Below are 18,506 nucleotides of genomic sequence, written 5' to 3'. Positions count from 1 at the left end.
ACCCTGTTATTTGTAGAAGGGTTTATTTTAAGATTACTAAATATGTCTCTCTAGGGCGGCACGGTGACTTAGTGGTTAGCACTGTCGCCTTGCACCTTCAGGGTCCGGGTTCGATTCTCTGCCAGGTTAAATTCCTGCCTCATGGAGTTCTCCACATGCTTAATGGATTTCCTCCAGGTACAATAGTTTCCTTCCACAGTCCAAAGACATGCAGATGGGACAACTTCAGGACCCATTAAAGCCCTAAAAATATTAACTCCCTAAATATCCTCAGGGCTAATTGGCTACAGTCTTCATAATAAGGAGTAATATGTTACTATTCATATAATTTTGATAATAGCGACCTGATTTCCTCTCAAGGAGGAATTTAAATTGAAATTAAATTTCGTTTATATAGCAGTTTTAACAACGGTCATAACAAAAAAACTTTATTTTACTGATTATTCCATCACAGGCGTGTCACAGGCATTCCTCACCGAAAGTACCAGTAGGAGGCGTCATCATTAATCTTTATGGCCTCACTGGGTGTAACAGTACGCAGGGTTGTCTACAGTGAAGCAGGGTACATCAGGCCGAGCTCGTACTGTAGCTCATGAAACCCTGCAGTGCATCTACAGCATGAGGAGCAGCAGTGTAGTGACCTCGCTGGTAATGGTAGCACACAGGTGTCAGCATCTGCGAGCGGGCGGAGCCACAGGTAGCCTCTAGTTACTTAGAATTATTCGTTGAACACCTTCTACAGGTGACCTGGTCCATACATTTTTATTTTAAAATAAAGAGTGCCTGTTTATTCCGAGCATGTCTGTGTATATGGCCAAAAGTTTGTGGACACTCAACTATCACATCTATTGTGAATGTCATTTAAAGATTAATGAAAAAAATTAAAGAATAAAAATAAATTAAATACACTGAATGTGAATAAAAATAATTCCAAAAAATATCTGATAACATCAAATGCAATTGAATAATTTTAGCTTTGTTACAACAAGAGCCATATACACCCTATAGGTGTGATGGTCAGGAATCCACAAACCACCGGCTATGTAACACACATCTCACCAAGATGTAAAACTAGGTTAAAATAATCTCCTATTTTACAATTTATCTTACTTAATATACATACACTGTCTGCATTTGTTTGGTATAGCCGATGTTTATAAAAACATCATAAGATTAAATTCTATTCATTTTCTTTAGAAAAAGAAGTGCTAGCAGCAATCTTGTTCAATGGGCATGTCAATTTGATGCAGAATTCACAACCCTGGCAACCCTACATAGAGGCGACGTCACTTCTGAGCAAACGCTGTGTGTGCGCGAGACGTCTTTTAAAACTTTACTAAAACTGTTATATCATATATTAACTGAATATCTCCAATATTATTGTTATATACGTTATATTAATTTCCCCACTGATTGCAGCGTTATTACAATAAATACATCAATTATTTCAGGCTTCGAGACCACACCCTTCCTCATTCAGTACCTCAGTAACATGCCAGGGGCTGAACAGGTTTATAACCACAGGATGTCAGGTGTACAGCGACAGGATGCATGTGCAAAATAATCTGGTGTATTTCTACTTCTTGTCCTATTACACAAAAGAGTCGATTTAACATATGATTTGTTAAGCCTGGATTAAATTGCATACAAGTAACAGGTGTCAGTTCCAGAGTCCCGTTTGTAAGGAGCTGTTTGTGTTCTCCCAATTTCTGTTTGTGTTTTCTCCCATTCTAGAGTTCTTCCTCTTCCCAAAACTGTCTGTATGTGAATTTGCTACCCTAAATTGCCTTAGATGTGATTAAGTTTGTCTGCATAAAGCAAGTCAATCTTTCATACAATTTGCAGAAAGCTAGATTCCGCCTTTGTCCTCTTGATTTACAAGACCAGCGTAAAAAAGGCAGAATGAGGATTGCACATGCTCATTTTTGTAAGGAATGTTCCCTAATCAGTAGCAAACAAAATGAGCTGGCCATATTGATCTGCGGTATGTATAGGGGGAAAGGTGAGGCTTTAACAAATGCCTGAAGCCTGAAGAACACCACCCCTGTCCAACTGTGAAGCATGGGGGTGGAAGCATTGTGGTGTGTTGGAGTTTATATGTGTGTGTGTGGGATGGGGGGGGGGGGTGCACTTAAGAAAATAGACAGCATCAAGAGAATGGAAGATTATCTAGAAATATTTAAAGCATAACAAACCATAAAGTTTAAACTTGTGTGTAACTTTAGCATACCTCTAGATAAAATGGTGTAAAGACAACAAACCAGCTCTGTCCGAAGGAATAGACAAATTCTTAGGAATACACTAAAGTATTGTGAAAATCTGCTACCCCAAAGGATTCAATTCAAGCATTTAAAAGACTATCAAAATGTATTTAAACATTTGACACACTTTTAATCTGATATAGTAAATACAATTATAAGCTTTTGTGTTGAAATCACCTCTTAGACCTTAAATGTACATGGTTATTCAGAATCAGGTATAAAATACTAAGGTGTCTTTGTTGAACACAGAGTTTATACTTGGAAGTGTATGGGAACAAACGTATGAAGGTCCCCTGGACAAGGATAAATCTGTGTATACTTTTTATAGTCAGCAAGTTCTTAAATAAACCCATCTTGAGCTGGGTCTCAAATCACACACCATGACCTAATAGTTAAAAGTGCTTACTGTCTCCTAATCTAGTACAGATCATACTTGCAAAATCGGACTAGTTCCTACAAAACCATTTAAGTAATAATGTTAAAATGCATGCGGTGTAAAACAGGAACATTACACTGTGATTATTTTAGATGATTTATAATTGCTATTTTAAGAAGAAAAACACAGACTATTTGATTCCTGCCTTGGGTCTGTGTGGATGGAGTTTGCATGTCCCTGTGCTTGGAGGGTTATATGGGTAGATTAGATAAGGATAATTGGCATTCCCAAATTGCCTGTGTGTGTGTGTGTGTGTGTGTGTGTGTGTGTGTGTGTGTGTGTGTGTGTGTGTGTGTGTGCGTGCGTATGTATGTACGTACGTATGTATGTATGTGCCCATGTATGTATGTACGTATGTATGTATGTGCCCTGCAATGGATTGGACCCCATTCATGGTGTACTTCAACCTGTGCCTTAAGTCTCCTGAGATAGGCTTCAGGTCCCCTGCGACCCTGACTGTATCCAGTTTAAAGCAGTATAGACGATGAGTGAATGAGTGAGAAAACCAACCCTTCATTATAACCCTGGTCCTGGAATAGCCCATAGTAGTGTACACTAAAAAGTGCAGTACAGGGATACCCCAAGACCAGGGCTGTTAAATATCCCTTTATCTCTTAATTTAGAGCGTCCAGTGCTTGTTGTGCTTGTCTTGCACCTTGGCCATGGTACTGTTTATTAGTTATTTTTAAGCTGTAAGGAACCAAAATACCACTAGCACTGTTGTGTGAGGAAACCTAGTATATAGTTATAGTAATATATTTTAGTAATTATACTTTCAATACTAATACATTTATTAACAATTATGAGCACACTGCTATATGTTATATTGTGTCTAAACACTAGTATGGGAATTGAAACAAAGCCCCAGCCTATTTTTTGCGCGTTCTTCTGTGTTGTGTCAACCTAACTTGCTAACAGCTTCCTTCTCCAATGGCTGTTCCGGTCTGCCAGTTACGCCGCAGCGATGCGATTGGCCGGAACGTCTTCATTTGTTCCAAAACATGCCACTATTGGTCCTTAGAGGCCATTTTCCCGCCCTCGCTAAATGTTTTCCTGGAGTCCCGCCGAGTAGTGAGGCAATATTTTTAGCCGATGCTAATCAGCTAAGCTGCGTCGTAACAAATGCAGATGAACAAGCTAGGCGAGGAGTTTTTATTTTCGTTTTTCTGTACGTTGTTAAATACCTAGTTTGTAACGGACATGGCGGCGTTTCTTTGTCGCGGCGGTGCGAATTAAGCGAGCGCGGTTGGTCTGCACGGTTTGTTTGTTTTTTCAGCTTAGCCGTTGTGCTAGGTTCGGTATGCTTTTGCCTTCATTAGCATGGAGACAAAGCGAGGGGAGATTCCCAACGGCGTATTGGACGACCTCTGCAGGTAGCTGCGTAGTTTAATTAACTCGTATACAACCAGTAAGAAAATAAATCAAAGCCCAGTGTATATGCGCTTACTAACGATTTTAACCAGAGTATTCGTCACACAGAAGTCACTAACAAACAGTCTGAAGTGTTTAAAGCCATAATATCAAAATCTAAGTTTGCTTTTTAAACGCTTCCTTATCGCATATATGTATGGGTGTGTTTTATTTTACCAAGTGATGCTTTTACAATCTTTAGCGAGATAAGATGTATATCTTCAATATCCTATTCTGATAAGAGAAGATTGTGGAATAGTCCTTGATGTGAACCGGAAGTGGTTCTGGCTGTTCTGTTGTGTTGACATATGATTAAACAGTAGCCTCTGCGTCATTTCTACACACAAATTTACATACATAATATTATGTAATTCCTTACGTGGTTCAGTGACCGATAAAAGTTATTTTTCTGCCTTTCAATTTTTTTTTTTTTTACATTTGTAACACCAGTTGCCAAGGGAAAACTCATCACATGGTTATTTATGGTCTCAAAATGATGTCCAGGACCTCAAATAGCAGGCTTTTGTGTTTCCTTAATCACAAGAAATGTTTTCGCAGACACTTAAAAAATTTTAAAAGGGAGAAAAGTCTACTTAAAGATTTCACTTCCTTTCTTTTCTGCAAAAAAAACCCCCCTCTATGCTCAAAACTTACCCACAGATGGTAAACTGACATGACAGAATTGTAAAGAATGTCGTTGTTAGTCTTTCGGCTTCTTTCATTGAGGGGTCGCCATCCGAGCCTCACAACAACTTAACCACACTCCCATTTTATCCGTGCTTGGATTGTCTGGGAATCGAACTCAGGCCTTCCACATAGCAGACGAGAAATCTACTATTGATCCCCCTCGAATTGTCAAAAAAGAATGTAGATGTTTAAATTGCTAAGTACACTTTCCCTTTGATTTTACATACATAATATTATGTACAATCATCCATATCCGTCTCTGTCTCATCACGTGAGGTGAAGGTCACTTGTGACTTTTAGGCACAGGCCGTATGGTCATTGCTTCTTTCCACTGTTCTCTGTCAGGCATATCACTGCCAAACTGTTGATTAATTCACTCAGTTCTGTTTGTTGAAGACTTTCCTATTTTCTATTAATTAGATCACAAAAATATATATATTTATTCAGATTGTGTAAGAGGTATTTTCTGCTTTAAGGATCCGATTTTGTAGAAACAGCACAGACTGAAACATGCACTTACAGAAAGTTGATATAATCGTGAGAAAAGCACACATGGCTTCTGATATTTTGCATATCTTTAGTCAGACTCACTGTGTTTGTTATTGTCTTTATTAAACTCAATCTTTAACCAGCATGCTTTTTGCAATATGATCCTTATTTAGTGTTGATGTCTTTCTCCTGTAGTCGTTTCATCCTCCATATCCCCAGTGAAGAGAGGGACAATGCCATCCGAGTTTGCTTCCAGATCGAACTTGCCCATTGGTTTTACCTGGACTTCTACGTGCAGAATACACCAGGATTACCTCAGTGTGGGATAAGGGACTTTGCCAAAGCTGATATCCTGCTGTGTTTAAACCTGCTCAGAATTGCAAAGAAGTTATAATTATTTTAGAATTTAAAAAGAAAACGTTAAAAGTTTGTTTATTTACACCAGATAGTACATGTTTAGGTTGTTAATTTCATACAATACAGCTAGAGCCTGTATTGGATATTGGCCAAACCCATGGATCAGATTATATGCTTACATGCTTTTGAGAACAAGCCAACTTTGCAGGCTTTATAGAAACATCTGTTATACGAGATTGACATACTTTGAGGCATTTTAGGGTTATCTGTGTAACTATAAATGTCATGCATTGACAAAATCCATCAATGGATAGGAAACAGGGATTAAATTTGATCTCCAATTGATGCCTAATTAATTTTCCTTAACTCTTTCTTTACTTTTTAATCACTGTCCATTCCTGCTTCCCCAAGGAGAGGATGTTCAAAAGGTTTTAGATCAATGGAAAGAGTACAAGATGGGCGTTCCTACATATGGTGCAATTATCCTGGATGAAACCCTTGATAATGTGAGTATGTTACAGCCAGAATTAGCGAAGATCCCTTTTTCAGCAATCAAAAAAATTGTTATTGTGAAAGCTTAATTTGTCAGCTTTTACATGCAACTTGTGTAGGCATTATTGGTGCAAGGATACCTGGCCAAATCAGGATGGGGTTTTCCTAAGGGAAAAGTCAACGAGGACGAGGCACCCCATGACTGTGCTGTACGAGAGGTAAGTCCCAAGAAAAACCTGCTTTGATCCTGGAAAAAGAGTTTATGTTCAGTTGATGCTTTGACTATAATTGTAGCAAAAAATGAACAAACAAACAAAACCTTCTTTTTCAGAAGGTTGCACTTGTTTTAACCACTTCTTTATTGTGCTGTTTGTTTACTGTAGGTTTTAGAGGAGACCGGTTTCGATATCAGAGACCGTATCTGCAAAGACACCTTTATCGAGCAGAAAATCACAGATCAACTCGCTCGACTGTACATAATCCCTGGTGTACCAAAGGAGACCAAATTTAACCCCAAAACCAGAAAAGAAATAAGGGTGTGACAAAAAAAGACTAAAAAATATCAGCTAATTGATGACTGACTGATTCAGTAAATGTGATTTAATAAAAGAAATCTCTTTGTTTCCTTTTAAAAGAATATTGAGTGGTTTCCTGTGGACAAACTCCCAAGTCATAGAAATGACATGACCCCCAAATCCAAGCTCGGCCTGGCTCCTAACAAGTTTTTTATGGCTATACCTTTTATGAGGTATCGTCAGTTTTATTATATATGAATCCCAGTGCCAAATGCCGGCATGGTTTTTCTTGTTCATCATTTGATTATTTATTTTCTACACTCCTCTCATTACAGACAGCTCAGAGAATGGATCGCCATGCATAAACTGGAGTCAACCAGCAGCGATGAGGATTTTTTATCCAATGGCAACACTCCATGCAAACCTTTACGGTAAGATTGTTTAATATAGTTGATCACGTGAGCTGATCATAGTGAAACTTGTCCTAGCTTTTCCTGAACTTACATAGACTTGTCTGAGTGCAAATAATTCTCTACAAATAAATTCAAAAACCAGAGCACCGTGCTGAGCAAACTCTGGTTTTCCTGAATACCTCATGAATCTGTGCATTACTGCAGCAAGGCTCTTTGAAACCTGCTTCTTTACGCAGATCGAAGCCCAGGCACTCAAATATAGCAATGGAGGCGTCTCCAGGCGAAGGCTGGGCAAAGCAAAAGCAGCAGAAAGCTTTTGGGCAACCTGGTCAATGTGAGCTCGCCGACTTTCTCAGAAACAAGGTTTGTGTTGTGTATTAATATAGTGTGTATAGTATAGTATCATATAGTGCACACTATATGATTAAATGTTTGCAGACACCAGACCATCACACCCATTTATGCTTCTGCCCCAAGCTGTTCCAACAGAAATATAAGCACAACTGCATACACTAGAGATTAGGAACACTAATGCTACATTATATTGCCTTCAAATGCATTTAAATTGAGTAACATCCAATTCTTAATCCATAGGGTTTAATATGATGTTGGTTTACCCTTTGCAACTAAAACAGCTTCAACTCTTCTGTGAAGGCTTTCCACAAGTTTTAGGAGTGTGTTTACAGGAAATTTTGACCATTCTCCACTAATTCATCCCAAAGGTGTCCTGTCGAGTTAAGGTCGGAAAAGGTATCCAATCCTCAAAGTGTTCCCACAAAGTTGGGAGCATGAAATTGTCCAAAATGTCTTGGTATGTTGAAGCATCAAGAGTTCCTTTCAGTGGAAGAGGGGGATGCCGAGCCCAACTCTTGATAAATAGCCCCACACCAGTTCCAAGAATGGTCAAAAATTCCCATTTGAAGGCAATATAATGTAAGCTGTTATAAACTTTTCATCTGTTCATCTCTCCTAACATCTTGGCTGCAAAAAAGCTTGATTATAAGCTTAAATTCGACATAATGAATTAAAGATCAATAATTACGCATGAAAACACATTACATGCACGATCGACAAAACCTGCATGACAGCATGGTCATATATGTTTTGATATCTTTCTTGGTGAAAGAACTTTCATAATGTTTTGGTAGTTTTAGGGTGAAGACTTCTGAGGAAAAAAATTGCTGTAAATTAGAAACTGTTAGAGAAGCTGTATAAGGCTAGAATGTAAGATTCTGGTTAAATATGGATTTTCTGATTTTTAACATGCAGTTGGTGTGTGCTAAGAATAATCTAGAAGCCTTAATGTCGAACTTGTACACCTCATCGTGAGTGTGTTTCTCCAGAAGTTAACCAGGAGAGGGCAGTGTCGTCGTTTTAATGATGAATCTGATCCCACACACTGTGTTGCTAAACATTCGACTGTGTGCAAATGTGAAGTAAATTACTTCACATTCTGAATGAAATACATTTGAAGATCATTATCGTTGGATACACTAATTACTGCAAAATATCAACTGTAGGACCTTGCCCTGTTTTCTTTTTTGTTTTTTTTGGCAGAACCATAATGTGAAATGCAATGGAAGGAAGCACCAGGATTCGCCTAATGTAAGGAAAAGAACGAATGAGGTGAGCCACCAGCAGACACATTTCATCTCTTTGTATATTTATGATTATATATTTCATACCTCAAAAATTTATTTGTCTTATCTAAAACAATGGCAATCTCTTGGCAGAGAGATGAAAAAAAGCTTCAGCCCAGAAGACTGCAAGATAACTTTGATGCAGGTATGTTCACTATTGTTACAATGCCTCGTTGTTTACATTGAATAAATGAGAGCTTATCTAGTCAGAAATAATTGTGTTAAGTCTCCTGACTATGCATGTGACCAGTCGTAACAGCATTCCACGTCTTTCATATGATAAAATCTCAACTTCACAAGTCTGTGGAATCTCCGTCTGCACATGGTTCATGTGGTTGCAGACTAACATCATAAGAATTTTTTTCCTAACAGACGAGCCACCATATATAAGATAGGTGTTCCAATCTTACCTGCAGAAGATCTGTCTGCCTGTTGCTTTTATTTGTAACTCCCTAGGAGCCAAAAGCTAATCCCATTTGTTTAATCGGTTGCTCTTAGTTTTTAAACTGATTGGCTTGCTCTGATAAGTTTACATTTATGTAGTTAACTCCAGTAAAGCAAATATAATAAGACTCATTTAGATCCTTCAAGAACTGTAAATGGTAAAGAATTCTTAAACAAGACGATTAGTTCTGCTTAAGCCTAGTAGAAATGAGTGCATTTAAAAAAAAAATTTTTAACAGATGCCATTATCCAGTGCAAATAAAAGAAGGAATATTTTTTTTATGCCATTATGTATTTCCACTGCAACTTTGCTGTTAAAAGCAGATTAGCTGTGCAAGGATGAGCATTAATGACCTAATCTACAAATATATCATTACTCCACCAAGACCAAACTTGCGCATGCACTTACTGGCCACTTCAGTGCCAATACCTGTTACCACATGGTCAGATTGTTGGTGCCAGACAGCCAGTCTGAGTATTTTAGAAATATTTCAGAAATCCTGGGGTTTTCACACAGTGCAGTCTGTACCGTTAAAAAATAAAATGGTGTTAAATTAAAAAAAAAATTTAAATGTTGTAGGTGAAAACCATTTACTCTTAAGATGGTTATCTTTGTTTTCTTCATCTTAATGATTATAACAGGTGGTTATTTGAGATGCTATAGCCTGCCTGTTAGCTTCCTGTCGTAAGCTCCTCTGGCCTCTCTCATCAACGTGTGTGTGTGTGTGTGTGTGTGTGTGTGTGTGTGTGTGTGTGTGTGTGTGTGATGGATTACCCAGCCACTAAAAAAAGTCACTGTTTGGATTTAAGTAAACATCCTATGATTTGATGTTTACTGCAATAATTTCTAGCTGGCAACAATCATTTAAACCCTAACTGATACTGTGAATACCTTTTAATTTTCTAAAGAACCATGGGAAAAATGTGTACTGAAGAAAACGTGGGAAAATGTGTCCCGTGGTTGTAGAAAAGATTTTACTGTTTCACAAGGGTCAAATTATTGACCTGAATTAAGCAAAGAAAACATCCAAGGATATTGCTGAAAATACTGGAAATTGATAACAAGCTTTCCATTGCGTTATTTTATACCTGGAAGAATAGTGCGGAACTGTTACCTTGGAACAAACTTGGTTTTGAACCAATCTTTGGTCTGAAATAAAAATATAAATATAAAATTTCATATAAGATCTAGGCGTGTATGTTGCAGTGCATGAGAATCCCTGGTGGTCATCAGTTCCTGAAACCTTAAACACGCCTCCAAAAATCATCTGGGTGACAATTTCCGACACTGTGGTAGTGATAAAAAAAATTATTAAAATTTTCTTGTCCTTCCAGATGCAGCGAGTGACGTGCATGGCGTGAATGGGCAGTCAGAGGGCGAGCATGTTCACTCCTCAAAGTCCTTCCTTAACTTCAAGTTCGATTGCGAGGCAATCATGAAGTCATGCTTTGACTCTTGACTACCTCCATCTTCAGTTTTCTCAATTTTAAAGGCACAGTTTGTTGCAGTTTGAGCCGTTCTTGTACACTCACATGTTCATTCTTTGGAGAAAAAAAAAGGGCCGTCATATATGGGTTGTTGGACCAATATGACCTAACATTTGGCATCCACAAAATAGATTTGTATGTGTGACTCATACATGCTGAAAATCATGGGTCATTTTAGATTGGCAGCGATGATATTCAGATATGTGCAATCATTGTAATATTTCCCCTTCTTTGAGGTTTTGGTATTTACATACAGTCACACAGAAACGTTGTTGAGCTTTTGGCACTGAAACAGTAAAAGCTTCTCAATAAAACAACGCTTCTAATTTACCAGGTTCTCTGTGAGTAAATAGAAAACTATTTCTGATTCTAGTTCTTTAAATCCAGTGTTGTATGTGTTTCAGCTCTAAAAAAAAAAAAATACAACTAAACCATGATGCACTGCTGTATCTTTAGGATCTGAACACATTGCTTATTTCAGAATCATGTATTTGCTGCATTCTCTAATCTAGAGTAAACATATTGACAACATAATAACAATAGCTACAGGAGCCTTAAAAGTCAAAAAGTCATTAAAATTTGGATACCTTTTTTTTTTGGAAATGAAATCAGTCTTATTTTGCTCTTCTCTATGCTGAGTTATAGAAGACGTTAAAGCTGGAGTTATTACACTCTGCTTATGTAAGAGCTTTCTGATCTAGTTTTCCATGATCAGGCTAAATTATCACTTTTGTGTCTGGAAAAGAAAAGTCACATTTATGTCTTTGAATGTGAATCTTTTAAGTGATAATTACGTTGTTTTTAAAGGAGCAACTGTATTTTACTTTCCAACAGGCTTTAAAATGCTGCTAGAGTTTTACATGTCACCTGATTTTTTTTTCTGCCATTTTTTCCTTTAATTTTTTTTTTCAACGTTCTCTGTAAAGTGGCACTGATTCTGTCAAAAGTAAATGCAGTCCATGTGGAAATCTCACTCGTATGAAAATGTATTTACACCTCTATCCAGTGGGTACTTTCAGTCTCACCATATGTGTGTAGTTCCTTTTTTTAAATAAAGCTGCTGTTTTTTGACAGTATTAAAAGTGTATGGATAATTCGGGTTTCTTACAGAAACATTTTTGATACAGATGCTTCCTCTATCAACTGATAAATCTCTCTTTAGGAACGTTTTGTGTGTCAAGAGTTTGTGTACAAAGATGGTATCAATCATATCATGTTTTTAGCAAGCTGTTCTTTTTTTTGTAATTTTTCCAAGGTTTTCTTTTTTTCACCTTACATTATGCATCTCATTTCTTAATTCTGTGGCAATTATTAGAGACATGAAATCATGAAAGTCTAATTTAATCATTCACGACTCTTGCTCATCTTGTACAATTACACACTTGTTTAGTTTCCACTTATGAATTAAAATAAATCGCACTGTGACTTTTCAAACAGGCACTAGGCCTGATTCTTGTCAAATTTATTACATCGCTGTAAAAGTGGCAGAATTTTTGATTGCTTTAAAGGATAAGCAGGAATGTATGAGGGTACTGACGCCAATGCTTACCTTGTGAGTAATCTGATCTAGCATGCCTGATGCCATGGGAAATTCCTTACAGGGTGGAAGTTTTTCTGACCCTGCATGTTATGTTCATATCTCCGATTTTTATAAATATAGGCCTTGTGGCAGTGTAATTCCAGGTACAGTGACATGTGAGGAGGATTTCCACTGACAACACAGAAATAAAAAATGTTACAAGAAAAAAATTTATTGACCCCATATCTGTATCTGCTTTTTTATATAAATGCAGAGCTGTATTTAGATATTCAAAATCTGTGCTTTAGTAGGAATTTCCACCATCTGACATCTAATACAAAGCCCAATTTTAAAAGGCCAGGAACTCACTAATAAAGGAGATCATAGTACTGAATTGAAGATACAGTAAAAAGCTGAAAAACTTTTTTGCCAATGCTCTAGTAGGGAGAAGCCTGCTAAAACATCAACTACAGAAGACCACTACTCCCTACTGAGGCAAACAAAGACTGGGATGATGACCTCAATTCCTTCTACTGCAGAATTGAAAAGGACCTCTTCACACCTCTGACAAGTCCCACAGTACTTAAGCTGTATTCACAGCAGTGTGGAGGATGTGAGATGGCTCTTCCAGAAAGAGAATGCCAGAAAAGCATCTGGCCCAGATGGTGTCTTCCCATCCTATCTCAAAGCATGAGCTGATCAACTGGCTCCAATTTTTACCCATCTCTTTAACAGATCACTGGCACTGAAACCCATCACAAGACTGAATGACTACAGGCCTGTCTCTGAAGTCCTTAATGGACATTAACTTTAATAGACTTCCTTACTAATCAATCACATCATATTAGAATTAGAAAACAAACCTCCACCACCATTATATTAAACACAGGATCTCCACAGGGCTGTGTGCTGAGGCCCTTGCTTTTCACGATTCACCTCTTTACACGATTGCACTCTCATTTTAAATGCAAATTGAATTCAAACAAAAATTTAAAAATTACTGTTGCAGACATAATTACATTTGGGTTGGGTAGATTTCCAACAATGACGAGAAAGCCTACAGACAAGAGATGGAACACCAGGCGAAATAATGTGTGGACAACAGTTTGGTCCTTAACACCTCTAAAACAAAGCGGACAGACCATCACCACTGTATATCAATGGCGGGGCAGTTGAGTTTCCTGGAGTCTTTTTGTCTGAACATCAGACAAAGACCTTTAACACTTGGACCTTTAGTAAAAAGGTCCAACAAAGACTGTATTTTTCAGAATGCTGAAAACAAGCATGACAAGCATTTGGTCATTTTTTACAGATGTAAAACTGAGAGCATTCTGGCAAATCTGCAAGATTGTGTGGTATGAGAGCTGCACAGGCACTGAGCAAAAAGCCCTGAATCATGTTGTTAATGTGGCTCAGTGCATTGTCGGGACAGAGCTGCCGAGCTTGGAGAGCATCCTTGCTAGGCAGTTAAAGAATACGGCTAGCAGCAGCATCTGGGAAAAAACACACTCTGGATACTCCCTTTTTAAACAACTGCCTTCAGGCAAAAGGTTCAGGTCAGTAAGATATCACACAAGTAGCCTAAGGAACAGATTCTATTCCAAAGCTGTGGCCTCCAACACACCTAACCCCCAACACACACACACACACACACACACACAAGCTACCACTAAGCTCTGCATTATGTTAACTTTTCATTGACTTTTTCAATGTCAATTGCAAATCAAATACTGCTGACATTACAGCCTGTCTTTTTACTCTACTTTTCATCTATTGCACATGATTAAATGCTGCTCTTTTATTTTTACTATTTATTTTCTTATTTCTTTTTCTGATCTTATGAGATAGATGATATAAAAAATCACTGTATATTCACTATAATGACAATAAAGATATTCTTATCTGGTATACAAACAGACAGCACTTGTTCTTCCCGAGGGATGTGTCCTCTCACCACTGCTCTTCTCCCTTTATCCTAATGACTGCACTTCCAAGGACCCCAAGGACATCCAAGCTGTTAAACTCCCGAAGGCACTACAGTTGTTAGACTTAAAAAATATGCCAGTGAGTCTGCATAACGGCATGAGGTAGAGCAGCTGGTGCTATAGCAACTGTGAGATGAACACCGTCTATGAAGATGACTGGACTTTAGGAGACACACCCTCATCTGTCATCTTTAGATTTTTTCAGGCTTCTAGGGACTATCATTTCCAAAGACCTAAAGTGGGAGGCCAACATAAATGCCATCATGAAAAAGGCCAAGCAGAGGATGTTCTCTCTACTGTATATCACCTGAAGAAGTATGGTATGCCACACAAGCTGAACATGTCATGAGATTCATCTTGTGCACATATGTCACTGTCTAGTTTAAAGCAGCCGCTAAAAAGGATAATAGCAGACTGCAGAAAACAGTGTCACTGCCTTGTACACCGTCCATGACTTGCACTTCACAAGAACCAGAAAAGGGTCAAAATTTCATTACAGATTCCTCATATCCTGGACACAACCTTTTTTAACTCCTCTCTTTTAGCAGGTGCTTCAGAACCATGTACACCAGAACCGCCCGGCACAGGAGCAGTTAATTTCCTTATGCAGTAACCGCTTTCCATAATCACCTGCTATCAGCAAAAAACACCAACAAACTATTTACAAACTTGACATCACCCCATACTTAAAACTACAAACAGTTACACTTATTACCTAATTTCCAATAGAACATCCTTTGATGTTTGCGCTACAGATATATCTTATATTGTATGCTTACCACATGTTTTTTGATTAGTGATTTATTTTCTACATTGTGGAACAATGCTGGATATTTCAAAACGATAACACAACATTTAATTAGGTGAGTAAATAACAAAGAGTAGTTTTTATTTTAAGACAAGAAGGTCAGCTGTTCTGGAAGAGTTGTTGCAAGAACAGTATTGTGAAGTGCATTTGCAAAACTCATCAAGCACCGTGATGAAACTGGCTCTCATGAAGACCTTTCCAGGAAAGTAAGACCAAAACTTACTTCTGTTGCAGAGGAGAAGTTCGTTTAGAGTTACCAGCAGATACATCTCAATATGAAATACAGCAAATACATCACTGTCAATATTAAAAAAAAGCATATTTTGGGTGTTCTTAGTATTGTTTTGCACTGTAGAAAGAAATAAAAATCAGGAATGACCATGGAATTAGAAGGTGTATCCAGACCTTTGAGATTGCTGACATATTACAGTGGCAAGAAAAGGTAAGTAAGCTATTTGTAATTTCCTGGTTTTCTGCATAAATTGGTCATGGAATGTAATCTGATTTTCAAAAAAGTCACAAATATAAAAATACAAAGTGAAAAGTATGCAAAACAGTGTTTTAATATTTGATTAAAACACCTTTGGCAAACAAATACTTTAAGCAAGCACCTCCAGTAACTGTGGATTAGACCTGCACAACATTCAGGATGAATTTTACACCATTCTTCCTCACAGAACTGCCTTAGTTCAGCGATACTCTCTGGATGTCTGCTGTAAACAGTCATCTTGAGGTCGTTCCACAGCATCTCTATGGGGCTATGGTCTAGCCCACTCTTTAAGGTTGATTTTCTGTCGCTGAAGTTATTTTGTAGTAGATTTACTTTGGTGTTTAGGGTCGTTGTTCTGCTGCATTACCCAGTTTCTTCTGATGTTCAGCTTCCAGACAGCCACCCTGACTTTATCCTATATCCTATATTAATAAACTTAGGAATTCATTTCCTTCTTTACAATGGCAAACTGTCCATGTCCAGAAGCAGCAAAGCAGCTCCAAATCATGGTTCTCATACATCAGTGTAGGAATGATGTTTTCATGTTGGTATGCGTTCTATTTTTATGCCATAAAATCGGTCCTGTGTGTTCGTTCCAAACGATTTTATGTTCATTTCATCTTTTCACCAGACATTTTCCCAGAAGTGTTGTGGAGTGTCCAGGTGGTCTTAGGCAAACTTTAGATGTTTTTTTGGTGAGCAATGGCTTCATCTGCGGTGTCCTGCCATAAATACCATGCCTGTTCAATGTTTTGCATTTGGATATAATGTATATATAATATATAAGAAAATGATCAAATATAATATAATGAACCAGTGCCAGCGAATTCTTCAAGACCATTCCTCAAGGAATCTTTTTTACTTCATTCAGCAATCTGAGTTGTGCCTTTGGAGTAATCATGGTTGAGTGGTCACGTCAACACAGAGTAGCCACAGTACTAAAAAATTTCCATTTATGGAGAGTTTGTCAAACTGTGGACTGATAGATATCTGATTGCTTAGATTACTCTGTAATGTTTCCAGCTACATGCAAATGAAAAACACTTAATCGTAGGTCTTTTGAGATCTTATTTTTGTAAAGCATGTGAACAACACACTGGCACTTAGCTTTAAACCTCTTCTCCATTCTCATTTCATTGATTTAACAAGTTTGCTAACACCTGATTCCAGTTGGTGTTTGGTGACATCAGAAGCCTAGTGTTACATTTACATTTAGGCATTTGGCAGACGCCCTTATCCAGAGCGACTTACATTTTTATCTCATTATACATCTGAGCAGTTAAGGGTTAAGGGCCTTGCTCAAGTGTCCAACAGTGATAACCTGGTGAACTTCTGAACCCGTAGCCTTAACTCACATCATCCAGATTTTTGACCATCACTTTGTACTGTATGTTTGTTGGCCATGTTCCCTTTTTAAACAACTGCCTTCAGGCAAAAGGTTCAGGTCAGTAAGATATCACACAAGTAGCCTAAGGAACAGATTATATTCCAAAGCTGTGGCCTCCAACACACCTAACCCCCAACACACACACACACACACACACACACAAGCTACCACTAAGCTCTGCATTATGTTAACTTTTCATTGACTTTTTCAATGTCAATTGCAAATCAAATACTGCTGACATTACAGCCTTCCTTTTTACTCTACTTTTTATCTATTGCACATGATTAAATGCTGCTCTTTTATTTTTACTATTTATTTTCTTATTTCTTTTTCTGATCTTATGAGATAGATGATATAAAAAATCACTGTATATTCACTATAATGACAATAAAGATATTCTTATCTGGTATACAAACAGACAGCACTTGTTCTTCCCGAGGGATGTGTCCTCTCACCACTGCTTGGTGACATCAGAAGCCTAGTGTTACATTTACATTTAGGCATTTGGCAGACGCCCTTATCCAGAGCGACTTACATTTTTATCTCATTATACATCTGAGCAGTTAAGGGTTAAGGGTTTTGCTCAAGTGTCCAACAGTGATAACCTGGTGAACTTCTGAACCCGTAGCCTTAACTCACATCATCCAGATTTTTGACCATCACTTTGTACTGTATGTTTGTTGGCCATGTTCAATAGTAATCATAACTGTTTCATCAAAATCAGATAACATTTCATGGCCAATTTATGCAGAAATCCAGCAAAATGCAAATAGTCAACCTATTTTTCTTGCTGCTGTATATATGCTATGTATTGTTATTTTATGTAAACTGTATTGTGTATTTCCTAAAAAGCTATTGTTAATATGTTCAGTGTTATTTATGTCTTTACTTCTTGAGAGTCACCAGGTGTCTGAACCAAATTCCTTGTGTGTCTTAATACGTATTTCTCTAAAAGGCTGTTTGCAAAGCTTGAAATCAATCCTGATGATCCCCGCTGTCTATTTTATATCCATTCCAGCTCAGCTCTCTAGGTCCTTTTAAAACAACTTGAATATGAACACTAATTAAAATGTTTTTAAATGTAAAATAAGAACACGTATGTTAATAAGCACAACAGTCTGAAAATATCAAAATATACAATAAATATGCAGACACATTCATGATTGTTCATAGATACTTAAGGCAAGTAGGTAAGGTTTAACTGTTGTGTGAGGAAGTTATTTGAAAACCCCACTCCCAAAAAAGAGCCTGCTACACAGGGTCCTGCCTTGACCTCTGAAAATACCTCAAATACCTACTGTTGCCAACTTCTTTCAACTTACTATTTTGGGAAAAAGGGGCAGGTGATATGTACGTCACCAAAGATGTACAAGAACGAGCGAAGATCTCACTGGTCAGATACTCTATCTCTCTCTTTTTTTTAATTCAAGGATGCATTTACAACAGTCAAGTGGGGGTGGGTGAGCAATTTAAATGAACTAAAGTGGATTTGGGTGGGGGTCAAGGATGTAACACTTTTGGTTTTTGAAAGGGCGATTAGCATTCAGTTGTTATGCTAAAACTGCCCACAGGCTAAAACCTCCTGCCCGACCTCTAAAATACCCGATGCTTCCATTTTCTCCCTACCTTTATAGTTAGAGGATTTGGGATCAGTTCCTATTAAAGACATCCTCTTATATAAATTA

General features: G+C 37.7%; 1 protein-coding gene across 1 annotated transcript; it reads left to right on the top strand.

Annotated features, from left to right (window-relative positions):
- Positions 1-3,759: 3,759 nt before the first annotated feature.
- Positions 3,760-11,714, top strand: dcp2 (decapping mRNA 2). Its single transcript, XM_053516100.1, has 11 exons — positions 3,760-4,070; positions 5,479-5,630; positions 6,019-6,146; positions 6,252-6,350; positions 6,516-6,668; positions 6,768-6,880; positions 6,983-7,078; positions 7,297-7,423; positions 8,618-8,686; positions 8,794-8,845; positions 10,480-11,714. The coding sequence occupies exons 1-11, from the start codon at positions 4,018-4,020 to the stop codon at positions 10,602-10,604; spliced, it is 1,167 nt and encodes a 388-aa protein (XP_053372075.1). The 5' UTR covers positions 3,760-4,017; the 3' UTR covers positions 10,605-11,714.
- The last annotated feature ends 6,792 nt before the right edge of the window (positions 11,715-18,506 follow it).

Source organism: Clarias gariepinus, chromosome 17, assembly GCF_024256425.1.
Source record: "Clarias gariepinus isolate MV-2021 ecotype Netherlands chromosome 17, CGAR_prim_01v2, whole genome shotgun sequence".
NCBI lineage: Eukaryota > Metazoa > Chordata > Actinopteri > Siluriformes > Clariidae > Clarias > Clarias gariepinus.
This window is presented reverse-complemented; position numbering and strand designations above follow the sequence as displayed.

Bases quoted from the DNA above. Each gene is read 5' to 3' on its own strand.
- dcp2 (XM_053516100.1), top strand. From the start codon at position 4,018: ATGGAGACAAAGCGAGGGGAGATTCCCAACGGCGTATTGGACGACCTC. The intron at 4,071-5,478 runs GTAGCTGCGTAG...TTTCTCCTGTAG, and splicing joins GTATTGGACGACCTCTGCAG to TCGTTTCATCCTCCATATCC. The intron at 8,846-10,479 runs GTATGTTCACTA...TTGTCCTTCCAG, and splicing joins GCAAGATAACTTTGATGCAG to ATGCAGCGAGTGACGTGCAT.